Source organism: Castor canadensis, chromosome 15, assembly GCF_047511655.1.
Source record: "Castor canadensis chromosome 15, mCasCan1.hap1v2, whole genome shotgun sequence".
Taxonomy (NCBI): Eukaryota; Metazoa; Chordata; class Mammalia; order Rodentia; family Castoridae; genus Castor; species Castor canadensis.
The window spans coordinates 75,381,660-75,395,745 of record NC_133400.1 but is presented as its reverse complement, the minus strand read 5'-3'; the positions used below and the strand labels follow the sequence as shown (position 1 = coordinate 75,395,745).

Here is a 14,086-nt window from a genome sequence, read left to right as displayed (position 1 = left end):
CCCTAACAAGACAGATCTAACTCCATTCAGAGAAAATTTCTAATAGAGATTTTGTAAGCCAAGCTCTTAACAAGAACAAGCTGAGGTCATCTGCTTACTGGAAGCCGCATTTTACTGTGGGAAGCACACTGGAACCATGAGGATTTGCTATAGGCATACCTCATTCTTTCTGAGTAATGACTGACAGAAGAGAAAACACGACAGACTGTTCATTTTCCTTTATGACTTAGGAGGCAGAACATGAAGAGAGCAGCTCCATCCTTGACACCAAAATCTTGGTCATTTCATTTTCTAAAGCCAGGATTCCACCCCGACCCCCAGCCCCAGCGCTGGGGATGGAACTCAGGGCCTTGCACATGCTAGGTAAGTGCTCTGTCACTGAGCCACACCCCAGGGCTCAGATTTCTTTTAAACCCCATCACCCAGAGGTGGGTTTTCCTGAGTGGTAGGGGAGAAGCTGAGCTGGACCCTCCAGCTCCTGGTTTGCGGCTGTTCATTTCAGCGCAGAAAAGGCAAAAAGGCTCAGTACAGGCAGTCACCTTCCTACAGAATATGTCCAGTCACTATGACATTAGATTTTGTGGCCCTTCCTGCGTGGGAGGAATCCTGTCTGACGTCAAGAGTCCCCTCCCCAGCAGGGCGGGAGGAAGGGGACTGCCCTCCTCCTCAGACTGTCCCCAGGGGAGCTCACAGTAGTTACACTTAGTTCAGTTTCTTTGTGGACTCTGCTCTTTGAGAGGCTGGAACTGCCACATGGCCCCCAGAGAAGAGAAAAACCAGGAGCCGCTCAGGTTCACAGCGTGTTCACTTAGCTCCCAAGTGAAATCTATGGCTACAGGTCAAGCGGCCACTGGTCCCAGCTCAGGCAAAGCCAATCAGCAGGGAGGCCTCTTGGGTCATTGTTACCAATCCCCTACATATGCACTTCAGACTGGCTGCCACTCACTACCTTTCCAGCTGGCAAAGGACTTTGGCTCCCCAGATCTTTGGAATCTGGCCTGGAAAGGCCATGGGCAGCACTAAAGGGAGTGCCATTCAGAGGAGACTTGATTTCAGTCCCTGGGCTCAGCCTGTGAGGCTACCACCTGAAGCTGACCCCTACCTGGTACAGCGCCAGCTGTGCTGTGGCAACTAACTCAGAAGTGAGGTTTTATGGGAAACCTCAGACCAATTGTTTCCTAGTCACTATTTTGAAGTTGTCTTTGTTTCAGGACCATTACTGGGGGCGGGGGACTTGAAAATCTAGGATAAAGTATCAAAATGCACTTTCACTAAATGACTAACCTTGACCAGCTAAAGTCACAAAGTTTTCACACAAAGCCTTGCCTCAGCCTCCAGAACCAAGCTTTTGCCCTAAAAAGCCTGAGAGCACCTGGATGGTGTTTGGCTGGGGTTGTGGAGGGCCTGCTACGAATGCTACATGCAAGGCACACCTAGTCCGGGTACAGAAATACTTTGGTGCTGGCCTGACCCAGGTGTGTCTCTGAGGGGTGCCTCAGAGGATGGAGTCACATCACTACCACCTTCATCCTGGGCTTTCTAATGCAAAGGCAGAGTAAAGTCTGATCTCTCTTAGCATCCACATGCAGGGCAGTCAGTTGAATACTGCCCAAGATGGGTGTAAGCAAGAGCCCCTCCAATGCCACCAGCGCCTCCTCAGGAACCACACACCTTTTCTAACCCCCAAGCAATGGAATCATCTGGTACACCTTGAGCCATACTCTTTTCCTCACTGTTCTAGATTCAGATCTTCTGACTCAAAATCTGCCCTTTCCTTCAACCCTGTCTGAGGAAGAGGTGGAAACAGGCTGATGCCAGCCTGGGGCTTCCTCACTGTTCAGGTAAGCCTCAGCACAGCTGGGGCATGGGCTGCTTCCCGCCCATGGCCCAGCTGTTCCTCCTTCATGGCACACACGGGCCCACCTGGGCATGTCAGAACAAGCATCAGGGCACAGGCATTAGTAACCTTTGCCAGTAAGCAACTCTTGGGGCACTTAGGAAAGTCCAGGCCCTCTCCAAAGAAAAATGACACATGGAGACAAAGGGAAGACTGTTCATACCCAGTGTCCACAGCCACCAAGGAACCCTAGGCCTTTAGTGTGAGCTCGAAGTAGCCTGATCCTGGCCCTCGGCTGTGCCAGTGTCCATGGTCAGGAAAATGATGGCCACGAAGGCTGGATGGTCAGACAGACAAGAGAACACTGACTGCTTCCTAGGAGCTCAGCACTGTTAAGGATCTCCCAGACATTATCACTTGAGCAACCCAACTCACCAGGTGAGGAATTGTGATGAAGAAGTGAACCGACCCCCGCAATGCACCACAGCTCAGAAACAAGAAGGAGCCATGCTCAAGGGGAAGGGAATGCAGAGGGTGGAGGCCATGCCTCTCTAAAACAGAGGCTTTGGAGCCTGGGGGCACCTTGTTTCTGAACAGTGTGGCCTGAGTATGGCCCCTGCTTAGTGGCTGACCTTCTGGGGCCTCTGGCTATTTTCAAGTGTCAGATTCATTCTCAGAAGGCAATATTCAGTAATGTACAGCAGGCAAATCCCTGAAGGTCAGGTCCTCTGTGGAGGCTAGAGCCACCCTGGTGAGCAACCCTAGGGACATTAGGGGCTCCAGATTTGCAGTACCAGTAGTGTAGGGGGAAGGGTCAGAAGTCCCTTTCACCTGGGACAGGTGAGTCAGGCAGTCTCATCTAACAAGGGCAAAAAAAAATTTCACATGGTAACTTCTCAAAAAAAAAAGGAAAAAGAACTGAGAAAGAAAAGGAAGAATAGTGGCTGGCTGATCTCATGAGAGCAGTAAGAAAAAGAAAACAAGGATATTTGAGTAGGTGGCAGGCATGCAGGAAGCCAAATGACAAAAAAACCTTCACTGGGATTTTGGGTCAGGGTGTGTGTGTGACAGAAACCCAGAAGGTGTTTTAAATGTTAAAAAGGGTGATCTAATGGCAGGATGCTCACAGAATGACACAAGCTAAACGACAGACAAGCTAGATGAGGACCCAGGGTCTGGAACACAGCCAAGATGGTCTCTCTCTCTCCAGTTCCTCCTCACTCATTTCATTCTCTGAAGCTTCACTAAACTAATGGGGAGGTGGGACAGGACCAGCCAGGGATGCCAAGAACTACCTCAGCCCCACAAGCTTCAGGACAGAAGCTCTGGGGAAGATCTGCCTACCCTGGAGCCACCCCAAGACTGTTGGCTTTGGCTTGTTATTAGGAAGAGGGTGGAGGAACACTTCTGGATGGTGACTGTCTCCATGGCAGCCCCTTCCCCACTTCCTTCCCTGTGGAATGGAGCCAAGGAAGCTGCTGCCTGATGACTGAAGCGGTTCAGTGAACACCAAGACCATGTAGCTGTAAGCTGGCAATTTGATTTTTTAACTTTTCAACTACTCTTTTTAGAATTAGGGAGATGAGCTGGGTGTGGTGGCTCACACTTGTAATTTCAGCTACTCCAGTGGGAGAGATTGAGAGGATCATGGTTTGAGGTCAGCTTAGGTAAAAAGTTAGGGAGATCCCCAAGCTGGGTGTGGTGGCTTGTCCCTGTGATCTCAGCTACTGGAGAGGTGTACAGGAAGAAGGATCAATGTCTGAGGCAAGTCCTAGGTAAAAAACAAGACCTAGCTGAAAACTAACCTGAAACAAAAAGGTCTGGGGCCATGGCTTAAGTGGTACAGCACCTGCCTAGCAAATGTGAAGTTCTGAGTTCAACCCCCAGTACCATGAGACAAAAAAAAAGAATCAGGAAGCAGTCTCTAAGGAGTGAGTTCCCCACAACATCCTCTCAGAGCAACATCAGCTGGAGAGCTGAGGCCTCCTTTGTCATCCATTGTCAGGGAAGGGCTCGGGGCTCACCTGGCTCCATGTCCTCCTCTGGAGAAATGCTTACCCAATGGAGAGGTGATTTCTGCCACCCAAAGTTTCCTTGAGAAAACTATCCTCATTTCCATCTAGAGAAAAGTGATGTCTTTACATACATTAAATCATTTTCCCTAAGTGTGTTCTGGTTATCTTTTTTTGTTACTGTTACTGGGACTGGGGTTTGAACTTGGAGTTTCCTGCTTGCAAAGCAGGTGCTCTACCACTTAAGCCACAACTTCAGCCATTTTGCTCTGGTTATTTTGCAGATGGGGTCTCCCAAACTACTTATTAAGGCTGGCCTCCAACCACAATCCTCCCAATCTGAGCTCCCAAGTAGACAGGACTACTGGCATGAGCCGCTGTTGCGCAGCTGTTCTGGTTAGCTTACATCTTCCAGGTTGCATTCATTGAACTACTTCCAAGCTCTCAACAAACCCAGACTTAAAAAGATACAGCACCTGCCTAGTAAGCTTGAGGCCTTTGAGTTCAAACCCCAGCACTGCCAAGACAAAAAAAACCCACAAAAGTACAAAACAGTGATTTTAACCTAGGTATTGAAAAAGTTTCATCAGTCCATAAAAACTTGCCTTATGTCCTTGTCCTTGTTCATTTAGGTTTTTTTTTCCCCCTAGCTATATATAACTAATTAAAACAATCTCCCATTGCTCTTAGCTAGCCAGCTTGAAACCAACCTGATTTATTTTTCTCCAAGCTTTTCTTTGTGCTACTCAACCCCAATAATGACATTACTGCGTGCTCTCTAGCCACACTTTTAAGGAAACATACTAAGTTTGAATTCTTAGAAGCTAATTCACTTACATGTTCCTTAAAAAACTTACTTGGAACTGCAATGCATTATTTGCAACATTCCTCCAAAAATAATCCTCCAAAAGTAATCTTTGCAGTAGAAGAAATAAAATAATATGCAAAATATCCAAATCCCTTTCCCTTAACACAGGATTTGTTTAAACACTGTAGTACAACATCCATTACCTTTTTTTTTTTTTTTTACTAAGGCACATGATATATAGAAATACTGAGGTACAAAATGCAAGTTTCTGCATAAGATTTCTGAAATACTCATTTTGGAAAGTGAAGGTGAACGCCATCTTCCAGGACATTCAGCTTTTAGCTTGTTTTTTCTTTTGGACCAGTTCAACCAGCAACTTGTACCTAGCAATACAGTCTTCCTGCAGGAAGGAAAAAAAAAAAGAGAAACAGTTACTCCCACAAGTCTTTCCTCCTTGTGCAGTCAGCCTACAGCTGTGGCCTGTTTGCTGACTTATGCCCAGTACTAATAAAGAGGCCTTGTGTCCATTCCCTTTGCCCAGAACCTTCTGGAATTTCCTGGGTAAGTCCAACAGGTAACAGGTAGGGCTGGTTACACCTTAGACAGGTATGCAGAGAAGGCCTACTGCAAGGTAAGCCCAAGGTAAAGGTGCTAACCATGGGGAACTGTGAGGCATATTGTCTTTAAGATGGTGGTACCCATTTTTGAATAACCATAAAGAATTATTGTCCAAGACTTGTGTAATGTAATTGGGTAATACATTGTGTAATGTTTAAATCAGGTTAAATATATCCTTAAATATCTGCCATTTTTTTGGTAGTAGTGGGGATGGAATTCAGCCCTTTGTACTTGCTAGGTGCTCTACCACTTGAGCCACACTTCCAGCACAAACATTTATCATTTCTTTATGGCTAAAACATTCAAAATCCCTTCTGCTAGCTTTGTGAGATATACAGTGCATAATTTTTTTCAATCTATTCAGCCTATGATGCAATAGCACACCAAAGCCTTTACTCTAACTGGAATTTAGCATCTATCCATCAACTGTCCTTTCCTTCCTCCATCCATCTTTCCTTCCTCTTTACTGTCCCCAGCCTTTAAAAATCATCACTGTACTCTCAAACTCTGACTGCAGTGAGGTGATATCTCACTGTGGTTTTGATATGCATTTCCATAGCATATACAAATTTTGAACATTTTTCATATAACTTTTGTTTGTCTTTGGGAAATGTCTATTGTAATCTCTTGCCCATTTTTCTTTGGGCTCTTTGGGATTTTTTTTGCTACTGAGTTGTTTGAGTTCCTGATATGTCCTGGGTATTAACCCCTTATCAAATGTATATTTTGCAAATATGTTCTACCAGTGCGTAAATTCTTTCTTCACTCTGATGATTGCTTCCTTTATTGTGTCGAAGCTATTTACTTTGATGTAATCCCATTTTGTCTATTTTCATTTTTGTTTTCTGTGATTTTGGGATCCTTTTCAAATAAATCCTGACTCCTTCCAATGGGGGGAAAAAAGATGGTGGTGACTTTCAACTTGCTAACTGCAATTATCATGTGAATATTTCACTATTTTATCCTACGGCACTTCAGAGAAGCCAAGAAACTCGATGTCAGGTGGCCATAATAATATTCTCATTTGGCTCTACCTCTCCCTGGGGGCTGCAGAGATCTTCCTGAGAGGGCCACAGCAGCCAGTCCTCTACCCCCAACTCTCTCTCCTGCCCTTCCCAGTGCCACCTCAGTGTCTATTCCACTCCCCTCTCAGATTACAGGATGACTAGCTCCTCTGTCTCCCCCAACATTACAGAATGACTAGCCCAGAATTCTGCTGCTTATAGCTGTCATACCTGGTGAGACTAAAGCAGAGACAGGGCAAAGGTGGGGAACGTCTACAATCCATTCTGTTTCTGTTCAGACAATACTAGCCCCATAGGACTGTAAGTGCTTTGTTAACATAGGGTCCAGGGCAAATGTCTTCTGTTCTAAAGCAGATGACTTCACCAAGGTGCCTTGGGCAGGAACAGGTGTTCATTCTCCCAGTCTTTCCTTAGCAGACACATGTCTCTAATAACCTAGTGCATGGAACTAACATAACCCTGGGAAGGACAGTGTGGTCCTGAGCTCTGAGCAAGCAGGTGGCAAAGGCTCTGGAATGCCCCCTGTGGCATTCTAGGCAGGTTGGTGGAGCTGCTGCAGGCAGGCTGGGAGCAGAAGCCAGCAGGCAGCCCTCTTTGGAACCAGTCCTAAAGTTGAGGCTTCAGGGGACACCTGTTGGGGGGGAGGGATGCTGAAGGCCCATTTCTTTCTGGCTAAAAACAGGAAGGTTTCCAATCCTCAAGGCTATGAGTTTCTGAGTGCTTTATCCTGAGGAATGCAGTTCCAGCTCCTTTATTTTGAGCCAACGTCAATTCATCAACATGTAAATGCCTGTGTCTTGACACAAGCTGAGAAACTGAGAGGAAATAATTACTTGTGACAACTGGTTGGAAAGATTGGGATAATCTGTGCTTCCCAAAGAGATAAACTGCTAATGGTTTACTTTTCTCCCCAAGAACTCTCAACATCATTTTAAAGTAGGAAACTAGACCTGTGCACTCACTCAGGGACATGCATGGCCACAAGCTAGATTTTCCAACATAGAATTTCAATAAACAAAAAAAAAGAATGTAAATGAGCATCAATATGCCCAGAGGCAACTGAGTGATAGTCACAGAAGGCACTGGAGATGGGTTCTTTTGATTTCTAGGCATTCCTGATGCCTCAGACTGAGAGCCCAGCCACAAGGAAAAAAGCCCCCCAGGAGCTGTGTTTGTGGAGAAAGGCCAGGGCTAGAAAGATCACAGCCTGGAGTTCTGCAGCTCCACACTGTCAGATCACATAGCAGAGGGAAGGCCATTCCTGGGCTGGGACTGCTCTCCACAGGATATACCCCATTTCCTCCTATCTGAGTCTTATTTGAGACCACCACATATGTATTTTAGCAAATACCAAGGTTTCTGAGGACAAGCTGAGTCCTACACATTAATCTTGCACTGAAGCCACACAGAAGTACTGCCTCAGAGTGTCTGGATGACTAGGTACCATCACTGAGTCCAAAGAATAGAGGTCAACCCCACAGTTGCCCCGAGCTTGTCTTTCATGCTGAGGAGGAAGATGCTCGACAGCCCCAGGCTTCCCTCAGACCACCTCCCTCTCAAGTGAATTCTCCAAGGAGGCTGCAGGCTATAGTAGGGAAGTTTGTGGAATTTTCTCTGAAAAAAACTAGTTAGTCCGTACCAGTATGGAGACTATACTTAGCATCTTGACTTCATTTACAACTACTAACCAACTTAGTGTGCAGATTTATATACCAAGGGAGAAATGTACTGAAGATAATCAATAAATATGAGATCACATGGACAGAAAGATGTACAGAAGGTGAAAGAAGTGGTACAAGAGGCTACAGCCACTCCAGTGGGTCTCTACCTGAGTGTATAGGTGTCATTCTTCTCTCCTTCACCCACCTTACTCTTAGATGGGACACATTTGGCAATTCTGTCCCAGCGGTCAGAGGCTCCCTTTGGGTACTGCTGTAATGCCAATTCTAGGAGTTTCTGCTGATTCTGAGTCCATGGCTCCTCTGCAGCATGAGTTCTCTCTTTTTTCTGGCTCTCCTCATCGCTAGATTCATTTTGTTCTGATATATCAAAATCCTTCTGCCTTTTTCCTCTAAACTTCTCCTCTGGTTCAACTCTTGCTCCTGCCTCAACAAGCCTGGCTGGCTTCCGCCTCCGAGGCCGGGCTTCAGTAGCCACCACCTCCTGTTGGTAGGCATGGGCTTCCTGCTCTTCATCCTGCATTACCCCTGCTATGTCTTCTCGCTGAGTGATGATGTCATGTGGCAAGGTTGCAGCCATTTTGATGGGCCTGGAATTTTGGACTGTTGATTTGAGTTCAGAGAGTCTGACCATTCCTAGGAAAGAGGGCCCACCGCACAAGAAAAGAGTAAGGTGAACTCAGGTGACAATGACAAAAGCAGCTATCTACTACACATTGAGCAGTGTTCTAGCATCTTACATACATTACTTAGTTTACTTTTCACATTATTCTAGAAAGACAGGTATGATTACCCTAATTTTACAAATGTGGAAAAGAAGTCTCAGAAGGCAGCAGGAAATGGGATTTGGCCCTACTTCTGTCTGATTCTAAGTCTTTGACCTTTTCACTGGTCTGAGGAATAAAGGGTACATACAATCAGGTTGTGATCAAAGAACACAAAAATCTCTTTGACAAAGGATAATCTGATACTTATTTGGTAAGCAGGGGTACTCTTTACAATCCAGAGTTTTCATTAATTTCATTAGCACAACTAAAGTAGGTCAGGCAAGCCTTATACTATGCTGCCTCTGACAGGCAAGAATATAAGTAAATTAATCTAGTAGCTATTGGAATTCTTAAACATGGAAAGAAAATTTTTATTAAAAAGTTAAAACCTTTTAATCTAACTCCCAAAGGAAGAAATACAAATAGCTAATAAATACTAGGAATATGCAATTGAAAACAGATTATTACCTTTCAATGATTAAACTGAGAAAGATGTGAAATCTGACGATACCCAGTACTGGCAAAGATGCAGAGAAATAGGTGCATTTGTACAACTAATAGGAGTTTATAATTATAACAACACAGTACAAATACAAATGGAAAAAAATATGTATATACATATTACTTGTGACTGCAATTTTGCTTACAGGAGGTTCTCAGGAAATAATTACAGATGCATGTAAGATTTAGTTTTGTGCAGAGGCAGTATTTTACTTCTTTCCCTTTTCAAAGTAAAAGTATCTGTTTCAAAATATTCTTTCTGCAGCATAAATATCTTTCAAAAGTCACTTTCACATTCACTATTAAAGTCATCTTTACTTTGCAGAAACACGATTAAAAACCATGAAATTTAAATTTAATAATTTAAAAAGTAACTTATTAAATGCTAGGAGCCTCTGTGTGATATTAAATAGTACCCTGGTTGCTTTCCATTTTATGAAAAAGTGTCACTGTTACTCAAGGGCTATCTGTAAATCTGCTGGACCAGGTATTTTGTTGCAGTTAGTTAGAAGTGATGAGGACACCTCAGTCTCATAAAATTTCCACTTTCAAATCTGGTGCCATACATAACCTGTACTCTCTGATCATGGATAAAGTGAGGGTCCTGGTTTAATTTGGTCTATTAAATATGTGAATATTTAATAATAAACAGTAAAAATCTTACCATTTTAAGGTAAAAAAAAAAATCAGAAATCCTAACGGAGTTTCCTATATACCAAAAGATCATTTTGTGCACCCCACTTTGGAGACCCTACTTCATGACAATTTTAAAAAAGGGAGTCTGGGGGCATGGCTCAAGTGGTACAGAGCTTGCCAAGCAAACTCAAGGCCCTGAGTTCAAATCCCAGTACCACCCAAAAAAACACACACACACACAAAAAACAAAAAAACCACCAGTGGGTAGGTCCCATGTGATTTTTCTTTTTTCCCTTTGGTTATCTGTATTTTCTTGAGTTTCTCTTAGTAAACACTTCTTTCCATGTTCACTGTAACAACCCTCATTAAAAAAAAAAAAGCCAAATACTTTAATTTGAATGTGTTCCTTATCTGTAGCAGATGGCTACTTCCACATTGTGGACTATTATTCAGCTTTATTGTTCTAAACTTTCCCATTTCAATGTCTTGGGAAGGCATTCACAAGCTGAGGGAACAGTTTCAGAATTTCCAGTAATATTTCAGAAAGCAAAGTTTTATGGCTTTAATGGATGATGACACTTCGTGGAGATCTTTAATATACTGCAAACTAAGGAAGCATTTTAAGTTCAAAATTCCTTGTATTTTTAAAGGTTACTTGAAAAAAAAAAGCAAAATAAAGTAATAATATTAGAGTTAAGTGAATATATTTGTGACCAAGACACAGTGGCATTTTAGGGAGCTGCAAGTTATTTGGATGTGACCAAATTTCACACTGGTTTTGCTTTTTTCCTTCTCCATCTCTGATCCACTGACACTGGATCTATCCTCTGCTCGGAGCTGCTTCCTTTGTTTGACAGCAAAGGGAGAACATACTTGTCATCTCAGCCACAGGTGTCACCCTAGAGATCCCCACACATTTCCTGTTGTCTTTCTAAGAGTTTTCACCCCTTCTGCTGATGCTCTAGGAAGACCCATGCCAGTTCCTGCTCTAACCTGCAATGCCTTTTCAACAACATTTCTGGAGAAAGTCTTAGAGACTCATCTCACACACCACACCATTCCTCCATGCCCAAACAAGTCACTTTATTGGTAGAAAGGACCTTGGAAATGCTCCTTCCTAAACCCTGGAGAGCACTGAATTGAACCTCTTTTGGACTGACTTTGGAAATCTCAGGGTTTGCTAGCTAACCCCTGTGCCTTTTCATCTGCATCATTCTCTGTGGAACCTCTACTTGAGTTAGGATGGAAGGCATGGGGAGAAGTTTCTTAATTCTTGGTTCCAAGAAGAGTATAGACTCTAATAAAGTTCCAGTTAATCTTGAAGGAAATGTTTTGAGAAACATAAGTTCTCAGGAAAGCCGTTCATTCTGAAGGGTAGCACTGTGTGTGTGGAGGTGGTAGATAGTGTGCAGAAGCCATGTTCATGGTGCATTGTATGACATACAGACTGTCTCTCTCCTGTGCTCCTCTCCCCACAAACACTAGAGAATAACATGATTGTATAATTCTTTAAATTTATTAAGCACATTTTCTTAGCACCAATTGTATATCTGGGGCCCAGCTGGCTTGGGGGGTACCTGAACTCAATCCCTTTTAGAGACAGGATCAGTGGAGTTCATTGGGCAAAACTACAACATCTTGCCGGGCACCAGTGGCTCACGCCTGTAACCTTAGGGAGGCTGAGATCAAGAGGATTGTGGTTCCAGGCCACGCTGGGCAAATAGTATGTGTGACCCCATCTCCAAAATAACTAGAGCAAAATGGGCTGGAGGTATGGCTCAAGTGGTAGAGCTTGAGCTTTACACTGCTTTGCGAGTGTAAAGCCCTGACTGAGTTCAAAACCCAGTCCCACAAAAAAAAAAAAAAAACAAAAAATATAACATCTTATATTTAAAGAAGTTATTACAAAAAAGGAATTAATTTTGAAGAAAACAGGATAAGGTGGGTGCTAACTCACCTGGGGAGCAGGCAACTGAATCCTTCAGTTGCTTGGCTTTGGTTGTCACCTGTTTCAAAACATAAAAAAACAAAAAATCTTACTTTCCACATACCTTATAGGTTGAGTGACCTATTTCAGGTAAGGTCCATGTGAATGAAAAGGGTTCACTGAATTCTAAGTCTAGAAGATCCTCACTTATCAATTTAGTATTAACCAATAAGGAAGTATTAACCAATGGAGGCCCAGTGAGATTAAATGACTTAATTTAGACAAGTCATTTACCACTTGAGCCACACTCCCAGACTTAAATGACTTGATATAAAATACCTATATATTTAGCATCAGAATTAGAATAAGAACTCAGATCACTTCACTACTTCTAGGCCAGTGACAATTCCATTATATAGGCTGCCTCTTAAAACATGCTAGTGTCAAAATCACTATAGAAATGGGTCATTTTGTTTTTTTAGTTAGAATTTCCGGAAATTGAATATCTTTCTTTGCTAGAAAACATACCAGTAAGCATAATGATCAGTGAGGAAGATAACTTTTATTCTAATGATGTTATAATACAAAATACTTCACAACCTGAAAAGAAACCTTAAGAGTATGTAAGAGTGCCACTAGAGGAAAAAAATCTTTTGGTGGAGTGGGGCAGCTGGATCTAAAAACCATAGTACATTTACATGTACATGTGGAATCACAGAAATAATGTTTTTCAGTTCATTATTTTGTACAATTAATATATGCCAATAAAATAATTTCTAAGGTGGTTTGAATAGATAGGATGAGATAGCAAGGGAGACATGGCAAGATCAGCATGCTGGGGAACTTGCATCAGAGAACAAGCAGCAGGGGTATATAGGAGGGCCAGTGAAGAAACACTCAGGGAAAAAGGAGGAAAACTAGGAGATACTCCTATGAAAATCAAGTGAATAAAAAAGTAAGATCAAGGGAAGACAGTCTTTTAGAGTAGAGGCCACTTGAGACAAGGTTGGAGGTTTATGGGATATATGTGATGGAAAAGTTAAAGATAGAAGAAAATTAATTGGTAGAGTGTAATTCTGTAAAGATTCAATTAGCAAGATAAAAGAAGCCAATTTTCTTGTTTGATTTAGGTGAAAAGAAAGGAAAAATATGTGGTTCTGCAATAAAATTTTGAGCTGGCAAGTTTGGAAGTCAAGGAAACTCATGTTGGATAACTTCAATTTGTTTCTGTTAAATAGGAAGTGACGTCATCTGTAAAAAGGAGGTTGGGAATGAAACTGCAGAGTGTTTCTAAGTAGCTCTACAGTTTTCTTGAATTATGGCCTTTGCATAAATGGGAAAAAATTATTTCAATTACAATAGGTAATACTGATGGAGCCTTAAATACCTGCAGGTGTCATGCTAAAAGCTTATTTCAAATTGAACATCCCTAAGAGGCAAGTGGTATTGGTATCGTCCACACATTACCAAGGGCAACACATGAGACAGAGAAAAGGAAAAATAGCTCAAGGTTATGCAGCAAATAAAAAGTAAGGCCTAGACTGAATATCAGATTTAGCTAACTCAAAGCTTGTAATCATCAGGCTTTCTAAGGTTTTACTTTTAAATTTTATTAATGCAATGAAGTATGTTCATTCATGAATATACATGGGGCTGGGGGTATGACTCAAGTGGCAGAATGCCTGCCTAGCAAGCACAAAGCTCTGAGTTCAAACTCCAGTACCACCCCCCCTTTAAAAAAAATAACAAGAAAAACAGAATATGCATGGATTAAAGGAATAGAAAAATAGCCTATGCATAAAGTAGAATATAACTTTTAATAAAGTTGACACTTTAAATAAGTGGAGAAATGATGTCTTGTTTGATAGATGCATTGGAGAAATTATGCTTTTTTAAAGTTTTAATTAAATTTGATCCCAGATTTTAAAAAATATTTATAACAGAAATCAGAAAGTGGGTGGCTGGCAGAGTAGAGATTGACTTAGGGGCACAAGGGAATAAAAATGTTCTACAATTTTGGAAGTTGTTTACATAGGTCTATTAGGAAAAACTTGGCTTATATATTTAAAATCTTACATTATGTTCTGCAAATTTTATCTATTTTAAAAAGGAAGGGGGGAGGGAGAAAAGGAAGGAAGGAAAGAAGAAAAATAGGAAAAAAAGGTTTCATGTAGTCTGAAAATATGCTTTTTTTTTTTTTTAATTTCTTATTTTTATTTCTTAATTTTTTTCCCACTTGTGGTGCTGGGGTCAAACCCAGGTCCTTGTACATACTA

General features: G+C 42.3%; 1 protein-coding gene across 4 annotated transcripts in view; it reads right to left on the bottom strand.

The window, feature by feature from the left end:
• Positions 1-203: 203 nt before the first annotated feature.
• Dnajc1 (DnaJ heat shock protein family (Hsp40) member C1) overlaps positions 204-14,086 on the bottom strand; it is a 191,674-nt gene continuing 177,791 nt past the window's right edge. For 3 of the 4 annotated variants that reach the window (XM_074056549.1, XM_074056550.1, XM_074056551.1), the window contains 3 exons: positions 11,841-11,889; positions 8,129-8,615; positions 204-5,057 (listed from right to left, as the gene is read on the bottom strand). In XM_074056549.1, the coding sequence (XP_073912650.1) occupies positions 4,817-5,057; positions 8,129-8,615; positions 11,841-11,889 (777 nt within the window). In that variant the 3' untranslated portion in view covers positions 204-4,816. The remainder of the gene's footprint in view (positions 5,058-8,128; positions 8,616-11,840; positions 11,890-14,086) is intronic. The other variant, XM_020165592.2, reaches the window with a different exon arrangement.